The 27,102-nt window shown below is 38.4% G+C and overlaps 2 protein-coding genes, 2 long non-coding RNA genes and 1 pseudogene across 9 annotated transcripts; 1 reads left to right on the forward strand and 4 right to left on the reverse strand.

Moving 5' to 3' along the window:
* Nucleotides 1-11,026: 11,026 nt before the first annotated feature.
* On the reverse strand, nt 11,027-20,311 carry LOC106405411 (ESCRT-related protein CHMP1B). 2 transcript variants are annotated; one of them, XM_048760061.1, is made up of 2 exons: nt 19,839-20,306; nt 11,027-11,451 (listed from the first exon to the last, which is right to left on the reverse strand). In XM_048760061.1, the coding sequence occupies exons 1-2, from the start codon at nt 20,161-20,163 to the stop codon at nt 11,165-11,167; spliced, it is 612 nt and encodes a 203-aa protein (XP_048616018.1). In that variant the 5' UTR covers nt 20,164-20,306; the 3' UTR covers nt 11,027-11,164. The 2 variants fall into 2 exon arrangements, with proteins under 2 accessions (XP_048616018.1, XP_013701424.2); XM_013845970.3 differs by lacking the exon at nt 11,027-11,451 and adding an exon at nt 18,842-19,333 and having other exon boundaries at nt 19,839-20,311.
* On the reverse strand, nt 13,695-14,448 carry LOC111200924. Its single transcript, XR_002654438.2, has 3 exons — nt 14,325-14,448; nt 14,091-14,247; nt 13,695-14,007 (listed from the first exon to the last, which is right to left on the reverse strand). It is a non-coding gene; the product is annotated as an uncharacterized LOC111200924 (long non-coding RNA).
* On the reverse strand, nt 14,529-16,291 carry LOC125588586. Of its 2 annotated transcripts, none has more exons than XR_007324688.1 (5): nt 15,692-16,291; nt 15,520-15,610; nt 15,180-15,434; nt 14,968-15,082; nt 14,529-14,613 (listed from the first exon to the last, which is right to left on the reverse strand). It is a non-coding gene; the product is annotated as an uncharacterized LOC125588586 (long non-coding RNA). The 2 variants fall into 2 exon arrangements; XR_007324689.1 differs by having other exon boundaries at nt 14,894-15,082.
* A 280-nt stretch (nt 20,312-20,591) lies between the features above and the next one.
* Nucleotides 20,592-24,576, forward strand: LOC106405414 (anoctamin-like protein At1g73020). Of its 4 annotated transcripts, none has more exons than XM_013845972.3 (15): nt 20,597-21,046; nt 21,287-21,356; nt 21,474-21,589; nt 21,726-21,852; nt 21,942-22,042; nt 22,132-22,223; nt 22,293-22,397; nt 22,467-22,736; nt 22,819-22,951; nt 23,014-23,127; nt 23,211-23,278; nt 23,355-23,485; nt 23,550-23,632; nt 23,711-23,818; nt 23,907-24,576. In XM_013845972.3, exons 1-15 carry the CDS (start codon nt 20,873-20,875, stop codon nt 24,204-24,206), a joined length of 1,992 nt encoding a protein of 663 aa, XP_013701426.2. In that variant the 5' UTR covers nt 20,597-20,872; the 3' UTR covers nt 24,207-24,576. The 4 variants fall into 4 exon arrangements, with proteins under 4 accessions (XP_048616016.1, XP_013701426.2, XP_022560346.2 ...); XM_022704625.2 differs by having other exon boundaries at nt 20,808-21,046; nt 21,698-21,852; nt 23,907-24,391; XM_048760059.1 differs by lacking the exon at nt 21,287-21,356 and having other exon boundaries at nt 20,592-21,046; nt 21,698-21,852; nt 23,907-24,391.
* On the reverse strand, nt 24,525-25,819 carry LOC106405409 (annotated as a pseudogene).
* Nucleotides 25,820-27,102: the final 1,283 nt, after the last annotated feature.

Consider the following 27,102-nt stretch of genomic DNA (forward strand, 5'->3'; position numbering starts at 1 on the left):
GAAGTTTCTATTTAGCTTAGGTTTATGTTTTCCATATCCCACATGTTAAAGGGAATTGTCTTTCATATAAATATAGGTCTAATGGAGAGGTGTTCCATATGATCTGAGAGAAACATATTAAGAGCTTTAGTTTTGAGTAGTTTCTAAAGCTAATAAGAAAAGTTGTTCTTATAACTCTTTGTGTTTCTAGGAGATCTGACAATTGTACATATCTCAATCTTGAGAGACTTGACAAACTTACAAACAAAGTGTGAATCCATGGCTTGGCAACTATTAAGTCACGCCAACTAAATAACAAGTCAAGTTCCACACCTTACCCCCACCAAGTTGCTGTCTGCGACATTATCAGTTTTAGACCACTTTAAGCTGCTCTGTTCACATGCAAGAAACACACGAACACACATTCTGTTCTCATTCTCTCTCCCAGCATCTGCAGCCCCATGTACCTGGTTTGCTCGCTTGATGCTCGAATAGACCGGTGTGCTACAGCGGATCTAGTTGCTTGATTGTTAAGTACAACTTTATTTAGTTATTAAATAAAAACTACGAATGGACTTCAAAATTTGTTACACTAAATCCTCTTGTTATCTTACAAAGATTTTGGGCAAGAAAATGTTGTATAGAGCCCCATAATATGGTGGCGCTAAAGACAATTACAATCAAGCCCATTGTGTCGCCTATACATTCTGTTTTCATCAAATTCTTATACGCTTCGATACATTACTCATGCTTTTTGGTCAGACTTAAACTTATTTTTCATATGACTACAGTTGCAGGTACACGGGGCTGCAGATGCTGGGAGAGAGAATGAGAGATACAAGATGAGCTTGATGGCATTTTCTGGATTAGTCTTACTGTTTCTTTTGATGTATGTCATCTGTAGTAGTAGGTGCTTTCTACCGTTAATTTGTTCATTGGACTCTAGTTAATTCATGCAACAATAGAGTAGAGCGAGTTCGTCTATAGTTGATGTAAACAAAAGGACTGAGATGTAATGACCAATAGCTGATTTTACTTATGAGTATCTACTATAGTAAAGTTTCAAGCCTTACTCTGCCAGAACCCAGAAGATAAAGGACATGTTACCTTAACTCCATGTCTGGAAAAACCTGAAGCGTGATTGATGTATATATGTAAGAAGGAACAAATAAAGAAGGGTAACTAATCAATGAAAGAAACGAAGGAGATAGATATTTTTACAATGCAAGCTCTACTCTCCATATTCTCCTCAACTTTCCAAGGCAGGTACGAAGGAACTTGGTTTCCGTACAACATCCCAGTCCCAGGCACTCTTTCACGGCATGGACTACAATCAGAAACAGACGAGATGATCGCTCATTGAAACACATGGAATGAGATCAACTGCAAGTTGTATCCTGAGCTGATAGAAACCCAAATCACCTGGCTTGCTATATCTGTGCTTTCTCAGAGGAATAATCTAACCAATAAGCTGCTACTCAATATACAAGTGACTGGGATGGGATCATTATTATCCTAATTAAAGACCAACAGAGGAACAAAATTCAAAAGTTTCTACTCAGATATGTGTTTCAGGCGACATTATATTCAATTTGGAATCTGCAAAAGATGGGAGTACTTGAGTAACGAGAGCCATGGAAACATGGTTTTCAGTTAGCTAACCAATCTTTAATTTTAGCTGTTTTCACCTTTTTTTTTCTTCTGCAAAGTCAATTAACTAAAAGCAATGTTATAAAAAAAATTGCTTGGTCCATACAATAAATTTATCCTTATTTACAAAAAAATTAACATTCTTTGAAAAAAAATTCCGCTGCCGGGAATCGAACCCGGATTTCAAGGATGCGAACAACCCTTGTTTGCTCGTTCGAAGAACGAAGGACTGCCCGCTAAAGCATTGAAATTAACCAGTGTGCTACAGCGGATCAAGTTGCTTAGGTAATAAGTAAATGTTATTTATTTATTAATTTAAGCATGAATGGGCTTTAAGAATTGTTACACTAAACCCTCTAATTATCTAAAAAAGCTTTTGGGCATGAAGATGATGCATAGAGCCCATAATATGCTGACGGTAAAGACGATTACATTCAAGTTTCATGTGTTTACATTAGAAAAACTTAACATAATGGTAGTCCACAGTTGATGCTTCATACTGGGATTGGTCCAAGAAGTTATCTTTCGACTTGGCGTATCCCTGTGGCTCTTGACCAGCCTCATGTGGGAGGGTTTGTGAATGATAAACCGAGGAACGGTGTCACCATTGGTCCTCCGGTTCCAATGGCGAACTCGCTGATACAAGTAGTAGGTATTACTGAGGAAGGTGCTTCTCTGGAGGCTGCATGCGTCCAGATACATTATGTTTTCATCAGAGCTCCAAGATTTTTTTTTTTTTTTGTAACATTTGCTCTTTAAATTAGAAAATGGCCTCAGGCCCAAAGTGGTTTTAGCCCATGGATGAGTCACATACATGAGAAGGAAATAGAGAGAGTTTTGCTAAACGATCCGCTTCCGCATTCAGCGATCGGGAGAAATGAGAAAACGATATCTCAACAAACGCAGATGAGATCCTTTGGATATCTTTGACAATACCAAAGATCTCTTTTACCTGCATGTCGTTGTTGATGGCTCTGATGAGCGTTAGGTTTTCAGAGAAAGCTTTGAGCTTTTGGTGCTCAAGTTCCAATGCAGAGAGGAGACCAGATCGGAGCGCAATTGCTTCCGCTACTAGTGGTGTGGTGATCGATTCAAGCGTAGCTGAACCATGGCTGAGGTGAGTTCCGTTTCCATTAGAGAAGATCCAAGCGATTCCTGCCCGTTTTGATCTCTTATCGTATGCCGCATCTGATCTACATGTCGTGTAGGTGCCGCTTTCACCATTGTTTCCTGTCGATCTTCTTGATGTAAGTATCACTTTCTTCACCGATTGAATCTGTTGTTGTGCATTGTTCCATTCTCTTCCTAGATTCAGAGCTTTTTCCGCTGTTTCCATAGGTGATAGAATCCGATTCTCAAAGACATGCAAGTTTTGAGTCGACCAAATTGCCCAAAGGACCCAAGGGAGGACCGTCGTTGCAATCCCTGATGGAGGCAAACAGACTGCGGTCCTGAATTCAACTAGAGCTTGCTTGAAGTTTATGTCTGTAGCTAGGTGAACTACTTGTCTCAGGGGGATTAGCTTCCAGACTTCTTGGGCAAAAGGGCAAGAGAAAAAGGTGTGCATCACCGTTTCACTACCTTTACATTTGATACTTCATACTGGGATTGGTCCAAGAAGTTATCTTTCGACTTGGCGTATCCCTGTGGCTCTTGACCAGCCTCATGTGGGAGGGTTTGTGAATGAAAAACCGAGGAACGGTCTCACCATTGGTCCTCCGGTTCCAATGGCGAACTCGCTGATACAAGTAGTAGGTATTACTGAGGAAGGTGCTTCTCTGGAGGCTGCTTCCAGATACATTCTGTTTTCATCAGAGCTCCAAGATAAAACCCAGTTATTAGTGTCTACTGGTTTACTAAGGTTGACCTGATAGGATAAACCCAATTGTTTGATTCAACTACTTTAGCGATCCACATGATCAACCTTCAATATCCCTCCCGGGAAGAATCCACAAGCTGCCTTGATGAGATACAAGATGAGCTTGATAACATTTTCTGGATTAGACTTACTGAATCTTTTGATGTATTTTTCGCCTGTAGCATTCTAGTAGTTGATTCTACAGTTAGCCTGTTCATTTGTTTATTCTTTCATTGGACTCCTCTGCTTAATTCATGTGACAAGAGTATAGCGAGTTCGTGTTTAGCTGATGTAAACATCAGGACTGAGATGTAATAATCAATAGCTGATTTTACTCAGAGTAGCTATTATAATAAAGTTCAAGCCTTGCTCTGTCAGAAAGCAAGGGACATGTTACATTGACTCCTTCGACTTCCATCAACCAAGATGATCCACAAGCCTCGAAATAATATTCACTGGCTCACAAGACTCTACGGATAAGATGTATCCTAGTCAATGAAGCCAAAATGTGACTCGAACATAAACTTTTTAATGTACAATTCAAAAGGAAATCATCTTATTGCAATGGTAAAAGCTAAACACAAAAGAAGGTTTTTATATATATCTATATATATAAAACAGACTTTTCTCTATTCTCCTTGCGCCACATCATCATGGAGGGAGAGGCATTTCGCGCCACGTCAGCACTCTCACACCTGCGTCTTAATCTTATTCACGAACCTGTAACCTAATGGTTTCCTTTTCGTTACCTCTCCGACTTAACCCTCAGCCGTTATTGCTTTCAATCATCAAACCCCTTTCCCCCACTATCTCCTATTAATTGTATATTTAATACTCTGTTTATATCCTTTTGCAGAGTATATATAACCCTTCGTAGTCTTCTCTTCGAATCCTCTAATTCCTCCCGATTCCTCTTCTGCTTCACTATTACTCTCACACGATCTTATCGACATGGCGACTTAACAGCAGGCCGACATGCTGCTGCTTGATTCCAAAGTATTTAGCTAAGATTATGTTTGTCTGTCAATCCTTGGGTTTTGAGCATAAACTTCTCTGATTAAAATGTTTTCTTCTCATGCAATATTGATTCAGCATCGATTGGGTCCTGCCATAATGCATAGATGAGAATTATGGGACCACTTTAACCTTTCAATTGAAGCTATCTGAATCAACTTCTCTGCAAAACATCGGACCTTCACTGTTTCCCACATTTTTTCCACCAACCAACGACCACAGCCTCATTTTTGAGCTTCAGGTGAGTGACGTTTAATTTTTTTACAATTTGACTTCGTTAATGTTTACTGATAACTGATACACATTGACAGGGTGGGAATAACAACCCTGAGGTTAATTTAAAGGACATGATTACGTCTGTGTTGCAATAGGTTTTAAATATATTTCTCAAAGACAATAAGTTAGAATACTTCAAATATTTGGGTTATTGAAGGTTATGTCCATAGTATTAATGTATATGCGTTCTATATCGTGCCACCGGTTTACTCAAATCTAGAATAACCAGTTGGTTATCTAGAATCACGTGTTATGTCACGTGGAGGCGAGCAAGTGTGAAATGGTGATATATAAACCGTTTAGCTCGACCCTATCTTTAAGCTAGCTGTTAGAGTTGAGAGAGCTAAGAGATAGAGAGATCGGTGGCACTGAGTTGTAATCCAAGAGCTCAAGAGTAGAGCTGAGTAGTGGATTGTCGATCAAGGATCGACCCCAGGAGATATAGCGGCCTCTTCGAATTGGAGAGGTGCGGTGAACCTGGGTAATCATTCGTGTGTCTTCTTCTTCGTTCATTACGTTCTTAGATACTCAAAGAATCGAGTAGATCTAGGTTAATCGGAGCAAGAATCCTCACAAATTGGTATCAGAGCTCAGGCGAAGCTCCGGAAGAACTTGATTGAAGAACTCTAAGGTTTCAAGATCTGAAACGATGGCTGGATCGAAGGTAGAGATCGAGCGGTTCGATGGTGATGGGGACTTCTCCCTATGGAAACGGAGGATGAACGCGTATCTCAGGGTATCAGGATTGAAAGACGTTTTGGTTGCAAAAGCTTCAAGCTCAGAGGTAAAAGAAGACGTAACCGAAGAAGAAGATCCTAATACAAAGAAGAAGAAAGCGTCGGAAGAAGAGTCTAGGCAAGAACGTTGCGAGAAGGCAATGAACACGATCTTCTTGAATGTAGGAGATCATGTTCTGAGGAAGATCGAGAGGTGTACAATGGCTGCATAGACTTGGGCGTTGCTGGAAGCTCTCTATATGCCTTAGTCTCTTCCAAATAGAGTACATGCTCAGCTCAAGCTTTACGGTTTCAGGATGGAGGATCAGAGATCCATCGACGAGAACATTGACGATTTCCTCAAGATTGTAGGAGAGCTAAGCCACCTGAGTATCGAGGTCCCAGAGGAGGTTCAAGCCGTTCTACTACTCAACGCTTTACCTTCAAGATACGATCAGCTGAAGGAGACGTTGAAGTATAGTAGAGACGTGATTAAGGTGGAAGATGTGGCAAGCTCAGCCAAGTCCAAGGAGAAAGAAATTAAAGATTCATCGAATACTCGGGCAAGCTCGGAAGGACATTATGCCAGAGGAAGATCTGAGAACAGAAGCGGGTATGGACACAGAGGAAAGAAGCTCGGAAGGGCGAGGTCAAAGTCTGCAGAGGGCAAGAAGATCTGACGGATATGTGGAAAGGAAGGCCACTTCAAGAAGCAATGCTACAAATGGTTAGAGAGGAACAAAGGCAAGTTTCAGAATCAACACAAATCTGAATCTTCAATGGCCAGAGACGACGCACAAGACCTGGTAGGTCTCATTGCGAGTGAGATCAATCTAACGCAGAGCCATAATGACATAGAGGAGTGGGTATTAGACACTGGATGCTCCTTTCACATGACGTCAAGGAGGGAGCTATTCATCAAGTTTCAGGAAGTGTCCTCAGGGAAGGTCAGAATGGCGAATGACAGCCACACAGAAGTCAAAGGTATTGGCTCAGTCCGGTTCAGGAATCAAGATGGTTCAACAGTGGTTCTACACGAAGTCAGATACATGCCAAGGATTGCCAGAAATCTCATATCACTGGGAACACTTGAAAGCAAAGGTTGCGAGTTCAAAGTCTCATGCGGTACTCTGAAGATTGTTCTAGGATGCATGGTAATAATGAGAGGGGAACGCAAAGGAAATGATACACTATACATTCTACAGGGTAGAGCATTGGAAGCAGAAGCATGCTCTGCAAAATCAACAAACACCTCACAGCCAGATGAGGTTAAACTGATGACAACACGCCTATGGCACAGTAGGTTGGGGCATGTAGGACAAAAAGGTCTGGAGATCCTCGCAAAAGAAGGTTGTATCGACAGGGAGAGCATTACAGATCTTGACTTCTGCGAAGATTTTGTTATAGGTAAAGCTCACAGGGTGAGCTTCAGTACGGTGAAGCAAGTCACAAAGGAGAAACTAGACTATGTCCACTCTGATCTCTGGGGCTCTCCGAATGTGCCTAAGAGTCTGGGGAATTGCCAGTACTTCATCTCTTTCACAGACGACTGGTCTAGAAAAGTGTGGATTTATTTTCTAAAGACAAAGGACGAAGCGTTTGGGAAGTTTGTTGAATGGAAGAAGATGGTTGAGACTCAGTCAGAAAGAAAGGTTAAGAAACTAAGAACTGACAACGGTCTTGAGTACTGCAATCTGAGGTTTGATAAGTTCTGCAAGGAGGAAGGAGTTGTGAGACACAGAACGTGTACATACACACCTCAGCAAAACGGGGTGGCAGAACGGTTGAACCGGAGCATCATGAACAAAGTCCGAAGCATGCTCAGTGAGAGTGGCCTGGAAGTGAAATTTTGGGCTGAAGCGGCATCAACCTCAGTCTATGTGATCAACAGAATACCTTCGTCTACAATTGACTTCAAGATACCAGAACAACTGTGGACTTCAGCACTGCCAGATTTATCAGGGTTGAGAAGATTTGGGTGTGTGGTGTATGTACACTCAGATGAGGGAAAGCTCAACCCAAGATCGAAGAAGGGCATCTTCACAGGCTATCCAGAAGGGGTTAAGGGATTCAGAGTCTGGTTGATGGAGGAGGAACGTTGTGTCATCAGTCGAAACGTGATCTTCCAAGAAGACTTGATGTACAAAGACATCAACAAGACTGAATTCTCAGGTACTTCTATCCCTGTTCAATATAATTCTACTAACAAAATTTCTAGACTTGAGTTTACAGGTAGTCAAGAAGAGCAGGTTGATGCCCAAGGAGAAGAGACAAATCCAAAGGTCAACAATGGAGCAACAGAGTCTACTGAAGCTTCGCAGGAGGAGGCATCGACTGACTCTGGAAGCCAGCCTAATCTGAGTGACTAACAGTTGGTCAGAGACAGGGGAAAGAGACAGATCAAACAGCCGGCGAAGTTCAGAGACTATCAAGTTTACGAAGGAGATGAAGTAATCTCAGGGTTCGCGTACTTAATTCAAGAGGATGCAGGCAGGCCTGAACCCACAAGTCATCAAGAGGCATTGGAAGATCCTGATAGTGAGTTGTGGACTGGAGCTGAACGAGAAGAGATGGCCTCATTGATCAAGAATGGAACTTGGGTACTCGTTGACAGAGTCAAAGATCAGAAACCTATAGGGTGCAAGTGGATAGCATTGGGTGAAGCGTCAAGAGAAGCCATGTGGCTGAGAGGTTTTATAAACAAGCTGGGGTTTGAGCAAGATGTTGTAGAGGTCTTTTGTGATTCTCAAAGTGCAATCGCGCTCTCAAGGAATCCTGTTCATCACGAAAGGACAAAACATGTGGATGTGAAGTACAATTTTCTACGGGAACTGGTCAGTGAGAAGATCATCGACGTTGTGAAGATTGCAACGCAGTACAACCCAGCAGATATCTTCACGAAGGTGCTACCAGTTGGGAAGATGAGAGAAGCTTTGAGGTTTCTCAGAATATCAGAGAACTAGACGTGGTGATCCTAAGTTATTCAGCCTGGTGGGTTTATCAGGGAGTTGATTTGTGAAGCTTGATGGTTTATCAGGAAGTCAGTGTGTTGGCGAGAAGAGTCGACGCAAGAAAAGGTGAATCTGAAGTGTTCAGGTTCAGGAGGAGTTGATCTTAAGAATCAGCAAGTGAAGTTGAAGTGAATGCTAATACATGGACAAGGAGGAGCTTTGAAGGTTACGTCCATAGTATTAATGTATATGCGTTCTATACCGTGCCACCGGTTTACTCAAATCTAGAATAACCAGTTGGTTATCTAGAATCACGTGTTATGTCACGTGGAGGCGAGCAAGTGTGAAACGGTGATATATAAACCGTTTAGCTCGACCTTATCTTTAAGTTAGCAATTAGAGTTGAGATAGTTAAGAGATAGAGAGATCGGTGGTACTGAGTTGTAATCCAAGAGCTCAAGAGTAGAGCTGAGTAGTGGATTGTCGATCAAGGATCGACCCCAGGAGATATAGCGGCCTCTTCGAATTGGAGAGGTGCGGTGAACCTGGGTAATCATTTGTGTGTCTTCTTCTTCGTTCATTACGTTCTTAGATACTCAAAGAATCGAGTAGATCTAGGTTAATCGGAGCAAGAATCCTCACAGTTATGTTGCTTTAATTTCATGATTATGCATCTTCCCAGACTTTTAAAAATCAGTTGAAGGAAACTCCTCCTTTAACAATGGCATCCTTACCATTACTAACGTTTTTTTATCAAAAAAAGAAAAAACCATTACTAACGTTTCAAGTTTTTGTCTTTTTAAAGAATTATCAAAAATTCAATAATCCTTCTACGTCACACTTAAATTTCCCCCAACCTAACCATTACAAAATGTATTACCAAACATTATTTATGGTTTCCATTCCATCTGCATAATATTGACAGTTAAAATGAAACTTCGATAATAGGAGAGCAAAATAACCTACGAACCTCCTTCAGGAACTATTTTTAATATGCAGCGATAAACTTCGATAATACGTAACGTTGTTTGAATCACATTTATATGTGGTAACTAAATGTAAACGCAGCTTATTGGGTTTGTTTCTTATGCAAGTCTATGAAAATTTAAAGTCTTGAGGCAGAGCAGCCGACATATTGACTCATAGCCCCACCAATAAATAATTACCTAAAACGTTACTAATTATTAATAAAATCAAATCCATCGGTGACAGTAAAGCCAAGAAACCTAATCCTCACACAACAAACAGATGAATTCCCCCTCAAGTCAAAGGTTTTCACAAAGCGTAGGATCAGCCCAGTTTCTGGCTTGGAACAACTTAATTCTTTTCTAAATGGCTAAGAAGAAACCTCCACCATTTGTGATCCGTGATCGTAACACGAAACCGTCTGGTGTACTCAAAGCTCAAGCTATGAGAGGATCGTCAAGCAACATTCACACAACGTCTGTAACAAAATACAAAAACAGGTACATCAACGCATATACCTTGCTACGAAGACTAAAGTCTATGAAATAGGCGGCCCATAAACATGAAATTTTAAATCATTCCCAACATAAACCTTTTTCTGACAAAATAAAACTAAATATCGCAAAACATAAATCACACGACCCACCGGTTAATTGTCCACAACACACTTTATCATAACATAAATTTTTAAAAACACACTAACACATAGGTATTCATTCATGTACACCACCTCAACTCAACTCACACAAACTCATTTCATTCTCATATATACTTTTCTATTTTAGTAACAAAGCTGTAGCTCTGAGAAATTAAAAGAAACAAAGTAATTGAACCACAATCAATGATTATTACATAATCAAAACAAATATTTAGACAAGAAGATAAAATATAAAATTATATTAAAATAAAACAATAAAAATAGCAAAAGTACATAATATAATTTAAAATACATAAATTTTATGAAAAAAATAAAATATATTTCATAAAAACAAAAAAAGCAGAGTAATCCATCTATTAAGTAATGTATCTCATGGATTTTTCTCCTTTTAATGGTCATAAAACCCAAGTTAAGAAAAATCAATAATAAATTTTTTAAAAATCAAAAAAAAATAATACATAATTAAAACTAAAATTGCAAAAATAGTTGTAAATTTTTTTCTAAAAAAAAATTGTACACGTAGATTTTTTTCAAATAATCACAAATAGTTGTGATATAAAGCACAACTATAAATTTATTGAATCCAAAAAAAATATTTTAAAATCTATCCACTTTGAGTTTTTTATGAACTAAGATAACTTCTAAATCAAAACTCATATATCACTAATATCCTTACAGATAAAACACAATAAAAAACTATATAAAGACAGTATAAATCAAATGTAAAATACTTTAAGAAAATACATATAATTCTCATTTTAATGTCCCTATTGCAAAAATGATCAATCTAATAAAATAGTGAGATTGTGCTTATGTTAATCAAATAAACACACTAATGAATTACAATAACTAAGATAATGTGAAAACATATATTTGAATGTGAGAACAAATGTTTGACAAAAAAAAACAAATTACATTGATTTATAAACAATTATTAAACAATAAAACTAAAAATAACAAATTCACAAAGCATATCTCAAAGTGAGAAATATACACAAATGCGCCAGTATTAGCAGATAATAGCTGTAACGTTTCCATAAGGACCTCGTCCCAAATGGCGGATAGACCAAAGCATATGGTTGTTGGTTTCGCTGACTCATCCTCTGGCCTTGAGCCCTGCAAGCCTCCTGGACAAATCATCCTCACCGACTTTCTCCTCTGTCGCAGTAGGGATAGCATGACCAGCAGGCTGAGGTAGTCCAACAGAGACTTCAAGACCATAGTCATCTGCTACCTGCTGCATCAAGCTGTTGACTTCGCCTTCAGGAGTGGACAATGATGTTGAACCAGCCATAGCGTTCTCCATGAACTCAGCTTGGACCTCCATGTTCACAAACTGCTTCTCAAATGAATCCATAGTCTCTGACATCTTCTGTAGATTGCCTGTTTCATGAAACAGAGAACATATAAGAACCCAATGAATCTACTTAGACTTGTCTACTAGTCGCTCGTGCTATACATTCTCATCCCTTGCTATTTTCCTCTTAAACAAACCTTTCTCTCTACACAGAAAGAATCCATGCAAGTCCACCCTAAACCCTTACTTATGATTAGCAGCAAATCAACAGACCCAACCACCCAACTTGTCTGAAACAGACAGAAACCCCAACTTGCACACAATACAACTCAATGAATCTACTAATTAGACATGTCTACTCCGTGCTATACATTCCCCTTCGTTCATGCTACTTTCCACTTAAGAGAAGAACTATGCAACTGAGACCAAAGGACGCTACTTTCCTCTTGCATTAAGCCATCTGTTTACATAAGCAAAACTCATTAGGAAAAAGGAAAACTTGAAGATGAAAGAGTTTTTGACCAAAAAAAAGAAGATGAAAGAATTTTAAGTTGAAGTTAGTGAACTGATACTCATTACCATCAATCTGAAATCCAAGCCGTTGTTAATCACCAAAACACCAACTGTTCAATAATCTCAGCTGGCAAATCCTAACATATACAAGTCCATATATAGCTACCGAATCAAAAGCCGCTTTATCTGGAAAAACCTGAAGCGTGATTGATGTGTATATATGGGTAACTAGTCAATGAAATAAAAGGAGATAGAGATTTATAGTGCAAGCTCTACTCTCTATCTTCTCCTCAACTTTCCAAGGCTAGTTTGTATGTTGGCATCAATGAAATCGTCTGAAGAACAACCCTACACAACGTTTGCTGTCCAACAAAATTACCCAAAACGTGATGAACACGAAACAAATAAAAACCTTAAATTTTGTCCTAATTACGATATAAAGCCATTTTAACAATATTCCGCTGCCGGGCATCGAACCCGGATTCAAGGATGCGAACAACTTCCAGACTCTGGCATGCTCACTTGATGCTTGAATAGACCAGTGTACTACAGCGGATCCAGTTGTGTGATTGAAAAGTAAGACTTTATTTATTTATTAAACAAAAACTACGAATGAACTTCAAAACACTCGGCGCTCTTGGTATGCTGCTTATACGACAAAGAAGGAAGATGGAAGATAAAAATTCAGCTGCCGGGAATCGAACCCGGATTTCAAAGATGCGAACAAATTATTAACCCTGGTTTGCTCGCTTGATGCTTGAATAGACCGGTGTGCTACAGCGGATCTAGTTGCTTGATTGTTAAGTACAACTTTATTTATTTACTAGTGGTGTGTCGGCGCTACGCGCCGGATCGCCGGATTCATATGTGTTATTATGAAAGAAGTTGTAATTTATTTTATGGTCTTAGTGAAGAGATTATGTTCAGAAATTTGATGTTGTAACTATGTTGAAGAGAATGATCTTTTTCTGATTTTTCGGAGATCTCCTTGTGGTTCCTTTGCCTTTAAATTCAACTGGCGTCTTCACCATTATTTTTCACCATTATTTCTGAAAATAGCAATAGTTGAGTAATCAAGAATCAAGAGGTCGCATCAGAATTGTGTAGTGAAAGAATGCAGGAGATACCTAACTGCTGGCTTTTGCAATTACACTGCATTTACAGTGTGAGCTAATATCATTCAGTTGGGAGGCGTATAGGCACCCTGCAACGGTTAGAGGTTCATTTGTAAGGTTGTAGCTTCTTAAATCTATTTTTTTTTTGTTAATTATTAGCAGTTTGTTATTTATAAACTTGCCTTCTAAGCGTAGAGGATGTGGCAACATAGGTTACATAAGCTCTGCAATGTGTCTAATCTTTTATCAGGTGTGCAAGTGTTCATAATTTTCTGTGATGGTAACTTCTTAATTCTATTATTTTGTGCTAATTATTATCAGTTTGTTACTTATAAATTTCCCTCCAAAACGTTGTATATGTGGCAATCTTAAAGTGATATAAGCTCTGCTCTTTTTTTAATCTTCTATAAGCTGTGTAAGTGTTCATTAGCTCTGTAGTTTGTCTAACCTTATATGAGTTATCCAAGTGTTCATAATTTTCTATGATGGTATCTTCATAATTCTATTAATTTGTTTTAATTATTATCATTTTGTCACTTTTAATCTTGTCCTCTAAAACGTCGAAGATGTTGCAGTATATGTGATATAAGCTCTGCACCTTGTTTAATCTCCTATAAGCTGTGCAAGTGTTCATTATTTTATATGAAATATAAGGATGCATGAGAACAAACTTTAAAGATAGATGCTAGGTGGACGTTTTCTGTCTAAATAAGATAAGCATTAATAAATAATAATGAGAACAGCAACCACACTGTATTAAACATTTAAAAACAAAAGAGAAATAGTTTTAAATGAAAAGGAAAAGATAGTAAAGCATAATTTGAAAAAAAAAGAAGTTGTGGTTGCTCAGGTTTTGTAGTGGACTCATTCCACACGGGATTTCTCAGCGACTTGTTCTTTGCTCGATGGTGCACGCTTTGCTGTAGAAGCATCATTGCAAGTCTTGCCAACTTTGGCATCTATTCCTGGTGCAATAACTTCAGGCAGCGCTTATTCAGGGATCTTTGCGCCTCCCTATTAATAATGTTACGAACACAGATATTATATAATGCAAGCAGCGCAAATTCAATAACTTCATATTAAGATAAGGAACAAACAGTTATAACAAAGGCTGGCATCGGTGCAAGATCTCGCTTAGTTATAACAAACAGTAACTTCAAATTAAGATAAGGAAGACCCGGAGCAGCCAATATAACACCAACCGTCATCATGCTGGATACCAGTCACTTTAGCCGTGCAGAGAAACTCAATTATCTGTCAAGTCTAGAAGAAATTAACAAAGTCGAAAATTAATATCAAGTTATCCAAATTTTTAGTGGACAAGACTCAACCTGAGAATCAGCCGTGACTATAAATTGATTAAGCTAAGCAGCGGTAAGTGGCTCAATCTTCTGTGCATGAACAACCTTTGATGAGGACACTTTCTGGTCTGCTCCATGACCTCGCAAGCTGAAAGTTAATGAGCATGATATACAGTCAAACAAAGGCGAAACCTAAGTTCAATATATTTAAATTAGGATGTTAGGACATGTACTTGCCTGTCAAACACTTCTTTTCCTGCGGCAGTCTCAGAGTCAAAATAGAGATGTGTGGCATAAGTAGCATTCAGAAATAACCGGCCTGCCAAAACATATGGGTTTAGTTAACAAAACGTCAGTCGAAAACAAACAGTGCATGGCATGCATTTCACTGATACACTTAGATGAAAAAACCATAAATAGACTCCAAAATTGACAAAAAAAAAAATCTAGAACACTAATCAGGAAGAACTCCATAACAGATTTAGCCGATAACACTTTTTACAGTAATCAAAGGAAAGATCAGACAAATCCATAAACGAAAGAAGGAGATTTTAAAAATCATGGGGCATTGTCTTTCACAAGCTATTGTTTTTCATAACCTCGTAATTACTGTCGTGGAATAGAGGGAGGGCCACACTCCTCTCCTCTCGTAATTCTTCGTAGACTCACTTACCAAGCTATTGTTTTTCATCTGTGGAAGCAGCGCAATAACGTCATTCACAACAAAATCTCCCTCTCCACAGCTGAGGTATTCCGGCTTATCGACAAAGACATCCGGACTGTAATCACTGCCAAGAAAAGGAAACATTTCAGCTCCCTTATGTCTCTTTGGCTTAGATAAAGATTCTCTTTTGGTCTTTTCTGTAGTTCCACTATGTTCTTCACCTTTTTTGCCATGGTGGTGCTGTAATGATTTTGTAAATCTAACTCCTTCGTCAATATGAATATTAACCTTTTAGCAAAAGAAAAAAAAAAATCATCAGAGTACAAATAAAAAAAACAGATACTCACTTATCCCCAACTATCTTAGGATTTACGCTTGTGGCAAGCACAATTTTGGGTTCTTTCCCGTAGCTCTCAAATTTGCTATGAAATGCAAGAGCCATAGAGTCAAACATACTAACACAAACGTTATCACCACTGCAAAGAAACAATGTTATCGAGTCAGATAGGAGTATACGTTAGATTATATATTATACCCATTGGAGATTAGGAAAGAAAGTACCTTTTTAGACGCATTGTAAGCATTACACACTGTGCCCCCGGTATACGATCGGTGATTGTACTCCGGATTGCATTTAGCTCACCAATCATGTCTGAAAAAATGAGTTCATGAGATTAAGCTAACACATGATACGACAAAACCCAACTAAACAACTCAAACTGAAGATACATACCAGGGAGCTGTTTGCCGGTGTTTGCCAGTTCAAGTAACTGATTGTATGGTCGTAATCAGAACAGCTCAGTAGGTATGGGCCTAGCGGACTCCGGTAGCTTATCAAAAGAGGTTCCATCATTGAACCGTATGGAGAGGGAGCATCAGACAACCTGAAATTGGGGTTTCTGCGCGTAACATCGACCCCGCTTAAACTGTAGACAGATCCTTCAGTGAGACGGTTTCTGACATTTCTTGCCTCCCAAAATCTCAGCAAACGAACCTCCGCAGTGTTGGAGCATCGCCCAGCTTTCAAATCTGCAAGGAGGGTAAAGGAATTCGCCATCGCAGTGATCAGTAAGTGAAAAGACTATTCTTCTGGATCTCGTCGAATCTGTGCTGCTCATCGATAGAAGTGGAGATATTTATAGTATAAGCTTTTCTCGGTTACTCTGGGAAAGGGATGAGGTAAAGTGAATGATGAAGAGTGGGTTTATTACGTAGAAAATGTGAGTAAAGAAGGTATCAATGCGGCCGGCAGGCGTTAGGGAAAGGTGACCGTCGGGTGTGATGTCTGAAACCTAGGTCGGACGGAAAGAAGACGACTAAATGGGGCGGGAATGTCTGTAAGCCTTAACCAAATTCTGCAAGTTGGGTAATACGTAAATGATTCTACAACTGGGCCATTACATTTCATGAGCCCAAACCCATTTTTGTAAAAAACCTCAACAAATCAAAACGCGACAAGTGTAATAAAACCCCCCCAAGGAGAGAAAAAAATCTACTTTATTAAACAAAAACTAGGAATGGACTTCAAAATTTGTTACACTAAATCCTCTTGTTATCTTACAAAGATTTTGGGCAAGAAAATGTTGTATAGAGCCCCATAATATGGTGGCGCTAAAGACAATTACAATCAAGCCCATTGTGTCGCCTATACATTCTGTTTTCATCAAATTCTTATAGGCTTCGATACATTACTCATGCCTTTTGGTCAGACTAAAACTTATTTTCCATATGACTACAGTTGCAGGTACAAGGGGCTGCAGATGCTGGGAGAGAGAATGAGAGATACAAGATGAGCTTGATGGCATTTTCTGGATTAGTCTTACTGTTTCTTTTTATGTATGTCATCTGTAGTAGTAGGTGCTTTCTACTGTTAATTTGTTCATTGGACTCTAGTTAATTCATGCAACAATAGAGTAGAGCGAGTTCGTCTATAGTTGATGTAAACAAAAGGACTGAGATGTAATGACCAATAGCTGATTTTACTTATGAGTATCTACTATAGTAAAGTTTCAAGCCTTACTCTGCCAGAACCCAGAAGATAAAGGACATGTTACCTTAACTCCATGTCTGGAAAAACCTGAAGCGTGATTGATGTATATATGTAAGAAGGAACAAATAAAGAAGGGTAACTAATCAATGAAAGAAACGAAGGAGATAGATATTTTTACAATGCAAGCTCTACTCTCCATATTCTCCTCAACTTTCCAAGGCAGGTACGAAGGAACTTGGTTTCCGTACAACATCCCAGTCCCAGGCACTCTTTCACGGCATGGACTACAATCAGAAACAGACGAGATGATCGCTCATTGAAACACAGGGAATGAGATCAACTGCAAGTTGTATCCTGAGCTGATAGAAACCCAAATCACCTGGCTTGCTATATCTGCGCTTTCTCAGAGGAATAATCTAACCAATAAGCTGCTACTCAATATACAAGTGACTGGGATGGGATCATTATTATCCTAATTAAAGACCAACAGAGGAACAAATTTCAAAAGTTTCTACTCAGATATGTGTTTCAGGCGACACTATATTCAATTTGGAATATGCAAAAGATGGGAGTACTTGAGTAACGAGAGCCATGGAAACATGGTTTTCAGTTAGCTAACCAATCTTTAATTTTAGCTGTTTTCACCTTTTTTTTCTTCTGCAAAGTCAATTAACTAAAAGCAATGTTATAAAAAAAATTGCTTGGTCCATACAATAAATTTATCCTTATTTACAAAAAAATTAACATTCTTTGAAAAAAAATTCCGCTGCCGGGAATCGAACCCGGATTTCAAGGATGCGAACAACCGTTGTTTGCTCGTTCGAAGAACGAAGGACTGCCCGCTAAAGCATTGAAATTAACCAGTGTGCTACAGCGGATCAAGTTGCTTAGGTAATAAGTAAATGTTATTTATTTATTAATTTAAACATGAATGGGCTTTAAGAATTGTTACACTAAACCCTGTAATTATTTAAAAAAGATTTTGGGCATGAAGATGATGCATAGAGCCCATAATATGCTGACGGTAAAGACGATTACATTCAAGTTTCATGTGTTTACATTAGAAAAACTTAACATAATGGTAGTCCACAGTTGATACTGGGATTGGTCCAAGAAGTTATCTTTCGACTTGGCGTATCCCTGTGGCTCTTGACCAGCCTCATGTGGGAGGGTTTGTGAATGATGAACCGAGGAACGGTGTCACCATTGGTCCTCCGGTTCCAATGGCGAACTCGCTAGTACAAGTAGTAGGTATTACTGAGGAAGGTGCTTCTCTGGAGGCTGCTTCCAGATACATTCTGTTTTCATCAGAGCTCCAAGATAAAACCCAATTATTAGTGTCTACTGGTTTACTAAGGTTGGCCTGATAGGATAAACCCAATTGTTTGATTCAACTACTTTAGCGATCCACAGGATCAACCTTCAATATCCCTCCCGGGAAGAATCCACAAGCTGCCTTGATGAGATACAAGATGAGCTTGATGACATTTTCTGGATTAGACTTACTGAATCTTTTGCTGTATTTTCCACCTGTAGCATTCTAGTAGTTGATTCTACGGTTAGTCTGTTCATTTGTTTATTCTTTCATTGGACTCCTCTGCTTAATTCATGTGACAAGAGTATAGCGAATTCGTGTTTAGCTGATGTAAACATCAGGACTGAGATGTAATAATCAATAGCTGATTTTACTCAGAGTAGCTATTATAATAAAGTTCAAGCCTTGCTCTGTCAGAAAGCAAGGGACATGTTACATTGACTCCTTCGACTTCCATCAACCAAGAAGATCCACAAGCCTCGAAATAATATTCACTGGCTCACAAGACCCTACGGATAAGATGTATCCTAGTTAATGAAGCCAAAATGTGACTCGAACATAAACTTTTTAATGCACAATTCAAAAGGAAATCATCTTATTGCAATGGTAAAAGCTAAACACAAAAGAAGGTTTTTATATATAAAGTTATAAACAAAGCATATCTCAAAGTGAGAAATATACACAAATGCGCCAGTATTAGCAGATAATAGCTGTAACGTTTCCATAAAGACCTCGTCCTAAATGGCGGATAGACCAAAGCATATGGTTGTTGGTTTCGCTGACTCATCCTCTGGCCTTGAGCTCTGCAAGCCTCCTGGACAAATCATCCTCACCGACTCTCTCTTCTGTCGCAGTAGGGATAGCATGACCAGCAGGCTGAGGTAGTCCAACAGAGACTTCAAGACCATAGTCATCTGCTACCTGCTGCATCAGGCTGTTGACTTCGCCTTCAGGAGTGGACAATGACGTTGAACCAGCCATGGCGTTCTCCATGAACTCAGCTTGGACCTCCATGTTCACAAACTGCTTCTCAAATGAATCCATAGTCTCTGACATCTTCTGTAGATTGCCTGTTGAATGAAACAGAGAACAGATAAGAACCCAATGAATCTACTTAGACTTGTCTACTCGTGGATCATGCTATACATTCTCCTCCCTTCATGCTATTTTTCCTCTTAAACAAACCTTTCTCTCGACCCAGAAAGAATCCATGCAAGTCCACATTTGCCTAAACCCTAACTAATGATTAGCAGCAAATCAACAGACAGAACCAACACTACAATCAAACACATTTTGTCTGCAGCAGACAGAACCCCAAATTGCATACATTACAGCTCAATGAATCTGCTTAGAGTCGTCTACTCCGTGCTATACATTCTCCTTCCTTCATGCTACTTTCCTCTTAAGACAAAAACTATGCAATTGAGACCAAAAGGATGCTACTTTCCTCTTGGGTTTCCATAAAGACAAAACCTTTCTCTCTACCCAGAAACAATCATGCAAGCCCACATTCACATAAACCCTAATTAACGATTATTAGCAGTAAATCAATAACGCCTAATGACGATCGAATACCTGTGGCGAGGGAAGACTCGAGGGATTTGACGATGTTAGTCATGGATTTGGTGATGGTGGCCATCTTAGCCTGAGTGTCTAAGCGCGCAACAACAGCGTCCAGGCGAGAAGCGAGACGGAGGTAGTTCATCTGCTCGCTGCGTTTACGAATGGCGTTCTCGGCGTAGATCCGAGCACCATCCATGTTTCCCTTCTCGATGGCTTTCTTCACCTTGAGTTTCTCTGCTTTCTCTTCCTTCTCGCACTTCCTTGACTGCCTTTGGAGAGATTTTGAGGTGAATTTGAGGTCGAAGATTTGGTTCATTAGCTTATCCGTGTTACCCATGTTGATCGATTTTGCTCTACGCGTCCTCTGGAATTCGATTAAGATCTATCGGAGAAATTAGCAAACAGAGAATTAGGGTTTTCTTCGAATTTGGGAAAAATATCTCAACGCGTTATGGACGAAGAAGAAGAACCAAGCAGAAGAAATATAATTAAGTGGGGGCCGTCAAGTTTGGTTTTCTTAAATCTGATCGGACCTAGCCGGTTCAATTTAAACGTGATTGTCGGTAGAACCCGGTTTAGCATTGTATCAATTATAAACGGCAATTATTGACACGCGCGCATGAACAGAGAAAAAGAAAGAGGCACACGTGTCAGTAATGACTAAGCACCTTCCGATGGATGACTCATCATCTGCGTGCCGACTCAGTACGAGCTCCTTTTTGGAATGCATGTAACTATTTTCAAACTCAATCCAAATTTGGAAACCAAAGCTTTGTCTTTACCCTTTTCTAGAAACGTTTCTTGGAGCTGACGTAAGAATCAAGAAGCCGAACTAAACCCCCCCCCTCAATCTTATCGTGAGGGACAACTAGAGATGTGTCATAAAGTCGATGTTGTCGTGGAGTTTTGATATTTTTTGTAGTGTGGCCGACTTGAACCCTGCTCCTCCTTTATAATCCAGAAGCTGTAGAGAGCTAAAAGTGAGAAAAAGGTAGAAACTTCAGCTACTGAGCGACGTTCACGAATCAAATACAAGGAATCTCGAAATGAATGCGAACAATGGAGAGGAGCGAATCGTTCACGAGGTTGCTATGGTGGTTCCTAAGAGGACTCGAGAAGAAGAAGAAGAAGGAGACTGTGTTGAAGTTTTGGTGACTGAACTAAAGAAGAGAGGGATGGTTGTCGATAGAGACGTTGGTCTCGCAGATGAGTTTCTCAAGGTCGGTCGGTCTTTCTTACAGTTGTGAAAGTCTCTATATTCAGTTCTTCCTCTTGTCTTTTCATGCAAAAGTACTGGTCTCGAAAATTTTGATTAATAAGCTTGCTAATTATATTTAGTGGTGCCTAGGATTCAACAGATAAGTGAGGACTTATCTAGCTCTCTAATTTAGTAGAATACCTTTTGCTATCAGGAGAGTAACGTGCGTTTGAAATAACTAGAATTAAAGAACTGCTTTCAGGTAGCAGCTCCTTTGGAGACTTTGGAAAGTGCAGCAGCAGAGCTTCATATACGTAAACCTACTCGTCTTGGTATATCTACCTGGTTTCTTGTACTGATATCTTAATTTGACAAATGAACATCTGCTACGTTGCAGCATCACAGATCTTCTCTTGTCTTAATATTTGATGGTTATCTCTCATCTTCAGGAATGGATCTACCCTTTGAGGTGCAAGGGTCTGAGGCTTTCATTCAGCAACCTGATGGGTCACTGTTCAGCTGGTTTGAACGTTTTCGTTGCTACCAACACCTTCTTTATGGAATTGTAAGTTCTGACACTCTCCAACTCTGTTAATAGTTTATATTATGTATCTCCTATACATGTTTCAATTGCTCAAGTGTGTCATTTTACAGTGTTGCTGATTCACTACAGAACAAATCAACTGGTCTTGAATATACAGGTAAATTGTTATGGACACGACGTTACACTGAAACTTGACGGAAGAGAGGTTTGTTGGGCACCAGAAGAATCATTAGTTAGAAAGTTGGAATCAGAGGGCGTCATCAAACAAATTTTTCCTCTTCACGGTATGCTACTTAATATATCTTGGGTTACAAGCTGTCTAGACTCTTAAGTATGGTTTAAAATTGTCACTCAAGAAACATTTTATCTGTAGATGAACTCAAGAGGAAAGAACTTCTCCGAACTTGGGCTTTAAACTGGTGGAACTTCACAAATCAACCAATTGATAAGATCTACTCTTACTTCGGTGCAAAGGTAGTTACACAGAGAAACCTAGGCTTTCTACATACATGTTGTAACAGAAAGCTTTTTGTATAGAAACTCATTAAATAGAAATATCACAGATTGGAGTCTACTTTTCCTTCTTGGGAATGTATACGCAGTGGTTACTATTTCCAGCCTTACTCGGGTTTATAGTCCAGATGGTTAATTTTGGGTAAGTTCTAAGTCCTATTACAAGCTCTTTAAGTAAAATACTAGACATGCAGGCCCATCCTTGTTTCAGGTCATTACAGTATCTTGTTCTCCCAAGTTTCTTTGTCATTGCAACACTCTGGGCTGCCTTGTTTCTTCAGTTCTGGAAGCGTAAAAACGCTGCTTTGTTAGCTAGGTAGGTTTCCCCTACACTGATTCTAACTTATTCAACAGTTTATTACCAACTAGTTCTGTTTTTTTTTAGATGGCAGATAAACTGTTTAGTTGGTCCCAGTCAAGGATATCGATTTCTCGGAATGGAATGGAGTTCTCTTCCGTTTCCAAAGGAGCTTACAAAGAATCTAGGGAATGAGAAATTCAAAGAGAAGGAACCATATCAAAGATATGAATGGTTTGCTTATCGCAAGAGGTTTAGTAATGATGTTTTTGTTATCATAAGCATTATCTGCTTCCAACTCCCATTTGAGCTAGCGTATGCTCATACTTACGAGATGATCACATCCAATATAATAAAGTGAGACCTTACTCATTTATTTCTTTACCAGTCCTCTGTGTTAGCAATTTTTTCCATGACAATTTCTTTATTACGGTTTCAGGTTTGTTTTGACAGCTGTCTACCTTCTAATCATTCAGTACCTCACGAGGTTGGGAGGCAAAGTGGCTGTAAAGCTGATAAATCGAGAGATCAACGAGAGTGTGGAGTATCGAGCTAACAGTTTGATTTACAAAGTAAGGGACAAGGTTATTTTTGTGTTCATCGTTCCTTGTTTCTAATCATTGCTATATTGCAGGTTTTTGGGCTCTATTTTATGCAGACTTACATTGGTATCTTCTACCATGTTCTGTTACACCGAAACTTCATGACACTACGACAAGTATTGCTCCAACGGTTTATAATCTCACAGGTAACAAGAAGATGCCACTTCGTTACATACTCTGCTTTGAAAATGTTGATATCAACATATGTTTGAGACTCAACTTTCTTCAGGTTTTCTGGACCTTTATGTATGGTTCTTTGTCTTACCTTAAGTACAGCTACAGAAAGTTTAGAGCTAGGTACACCCTTTATTTCATTCATGCACCCAGTGTCAGGAATCTTGAGAAATGCCAAAACTACTTTTTATTTTTCCAGGAAGAAGAAGAGAAGTGAAGGTGGACCATCAACAGGAAAAATACAAATAGCGTCAAGAGTTGAGAAGGAATACCTCAAGCCTACATATTCAGCAAGCATTGGTGTAGAACTTGAAGATGGACTTTTTGATGGTACTTAAGTTATCAAGTGTGAGTGATTATGTTTAGATGTAACCTGAAATGTTAACTTGTGCAGATTCCCTCAAGCTGGCCTTGCAGTTTGGAATGGTCATGATGTTTGCTTGTGCCTTCCCTCTTGCTTTTGCCCTTGCTACAGTGGTAATTATTATATAACATGTTGTCAATTAATTTCATATTTAGGTTTTGGATTTTTGTTGAATATAAGTTGGTGTACAGAGTAATATAATGGACATAAGAACAACTGCTTTAAAGTTATTGGTCACACTGCAAAGACCTTCTCCTCGTGCCGCTGCAACCATTGGAGCTTGGCTAAACATATGGCAGGTGACTTGGATAGCAAGAAAAAATGAGCTTTATCATGTACTGCTATTTTGATCTCGCTGCACTGAGTGATTTTTTTCGTGTGTTTCAGTTTCTAGTAGTAATGTCCATATGCACAAACTCGGCGCTCTTGGTATGCTTATACGAAAAAGAAGGAAAATGGAAGATGGAACCAGGGCTGGCTGCCATTCTCATCTTGGAACATATACTCTTGCTTCTGAAATTTGGACTATCTCGTCTTGTTCCTGAAGAACCTGCTTGGGTTAGAGCCAATCGTGTGAAGAATGTGACACAAGCACAAGAGGTTTACAGTAAACAGCTCTTGAGAAGCAGTTCTAGTGAATTTGCCTCCATGGTAAAACCTGAAGAAGACAACAACAACAAGAACTGAAGCAATCTTGACCTGAATATATAGAACAAGAACAAGAACAACATAAGTATTTTTTATGTGACAGTTTGATCTTTTGTTTGCTTTTTTTTTTTTTTGCATAAAACATGTGATGTTATCTTGAAGACTTTTATATTTGTTAACGTTCAAATATGAGGAACTCAGTTTTAATATTTATGTTATGATCATGGGTTGAACTCTAGAGAACGGCCTCCTAATATATTCAATCTTTATGTTTTCCATCATCAACATACAAATGCTGTCCTATATTTTCTATCCTTCAGAAAAGTTCATTAACCAAATCCTTTGTAGAATATAAAATCACTAAATAAATTTATTAAACTCATAAAATTTTCTCAAGGACAAAACAAAACTCAATAATCATGTTTTACTAAAGCAGAATGCAAAAGGAATTCAGAATCATCACCATGACATCCCTGGAAGGTAAACACATTCTCAGACCACACTATGCATCCTAGAATCTTGTGATCCCAAATCTCAATTAAAATTTGTGCACACCAAATCTCAGTTTGACATTCCTCAGCATAATAATTAGTCTTCCACCAAACTAAAACTCTCTGGTCTTGGCCAGAGTTCGTCACCGAAATTAGATAATTAGAGGATATTGCTTCAAGTCCCCCAACTTCACTCCACCAATTTAAGCCACTGCAACGTAGTTCACCATCGCGAACCACCAAGCACATCAGATTCTCTGTCTCAACCAAGAACGACCTGGTGGAACTGAAAAAACCTGAGTCACGAAGTTTGACTTCTGAGATTGGGTAGGGCATTTGTGGGCTTCCAAGTTTGTGTGTCTGGGTCGTAAACTTCTCTATAATTCTCGTCTTTGGTAGAGTACTTGCTGCTGCAGCCTCCAATCACATAAATTTTACCGTCCATCACCTCAACGGCTGCTTCTTTTCTAGAAAGACGCATGTTGGGGAGAGTTTACGCCACTGATGAGTTTTAAAATCGATTAGAAAAACTCTTTTGCTTCTTTCCTTTCTTCCATTCACCACGAGTTCACCGCCGATTATGTAAGTCTCGGAACCAGTTGAGACAGCACTCGAGGACTTGAGATGTCGGTAAGGAAACGAAGGGGTTGGTATCAACTCACGTTGGGAAAGTATGAACCATCTAGGGTTGTTATTGAGGTTTAAGCAGACGTGGAGGTACTTCTCGGGTCTTCCGATGAGTGATCGTGCGGCCTCGAGGCCAGGGGAAGACAGGAGTGAACGGAAACTCTTGGAGACGAGAGATAGATTTGGATAACTGGTTCGAGGGATCCTAGCCAGAGTGTTGAAAACGATGTCGTGCGGTAACGACAAAAACGACAGAGGAGACTCTGACGATGATAATGATTCTTCTTTCTTCTTCTTCATCTTGTTTTGGGTTAGGTTTAGATTTAGTGGTTTTGTACGGCGCTCTAATTTACGTACTATCAACTTTTAATAGGGGTTTCTGGCTTTGGTCGGGTTAATCTCTAAACTAACATTTTGTTAAATCTCTAAACTAACATTTTGTTAAATCTCTAAACTAACTTCTATTTTTCTTTTAGGAAAACCTCAAACCAAAATAGGAAGTTATATATTGTTTTTTTTTTAATAATTGTAAATATGGATCCAAATGATATGCTTGTAACTTGTAAGTTATTATTCACATCAATACATGAAGTATTGATCATCACATGGCTAACCATGCAAACTAAACTAATGTATACCTGGCTACACGAATTATATGTTATGCATAACAAGAATTATATGTTATGCATAACAAGATCCTTCAACTTAATGATGTTATGTAGTTAACATCACGAGTTTAATTTCATTCATACAAAACGTGATATAGATGTCAAAGACCATTTAAATATCTCATTTTATCAATTAAAATATGATGTACCTGAAGATAACGTAACTAAATTATGATTTTGATCTGCGTTTTAAAAGCGCAAAAATATTTTTAGCAAAATCTAGTTTACAAAATCAATATATTTTATAAAATTTTGATAAGTAGTGTTTTAACATTTTTATTTTAGTGTATTTGAAAACTATATAATTATATTATTTTATTTATATTAAAAATGAAAGTTGTATAAGATATTATTTAATTTTGTTTTTAATTATTTTAATCAGTTTTATTAACTTTTAATAAAATTTATGTGATTCGTTTGATTAATTGTGTGATATATACTTATTTGATCAATTGTTTTATAAAATTTATTTGATGTCAATTTACTGACTCTAACATTTTATTTGTTTAATATAAAATTAATTAAATTAATTAATTATTTTATTTATATTTTCATTAACAAAAATCGCATTTATTTAAACTTAGTAAAACTTTCATATTAGATTCTTATTCTTAGATTATTTTTATTCTTAAAAGTATATAATTAATAATTATATAGGTGAGATTATGTTTGCTTTAAGTTGGCATCAAATAAAATGTTTAAAACTTGGGGTAAAATCTAATTTTAGTTAAGTTACGGTCATGTCAGTCATATTTTAATTGATGAAACGATATAGGAAACAACCGTCTTTCGTCGTTCACATGGATGTGGAGCTACCAGTTTGGTTTACAAAGTCAGTATGAGTCTATTTAAGTTGATGACAACAAAAAAAAATTGATGAAACGATATATTTAATTGGTCTCTGACATCTACATCAGTTTTGCGATGAATGAAATTAAACTCGTGATGTTAACTACATAACATCATTAAGTTGAGAGATGTTGTCATGCATAAGATATACTTCGTGCAGCTAGGTATACATTAATTTAGTTTGCATGGTTAGCCATGTGATGGTCAATACTTCGTGTAGTCAACGATCATTTTTCCTTAATATAATAAACTTGGTTATTAGTTTTTTCAATCGATTTTTTTCTCTGGGTTTTGCTAGTT

Source organism: Brassica napus, chromosome C6 (genome assembly GCF_020379485.1).
Source record: "Brassica napus cultivar Da-Ae chromosome C6, Da-Ae, whole genome shotgun sequence".
Classification (NCBI taxonomy): Eukaryota; Viridiplantae; Streptophyta; class Magnoliopsida; order Brassicales; family Brassicaceae; genus Brassica; species Brassica napus.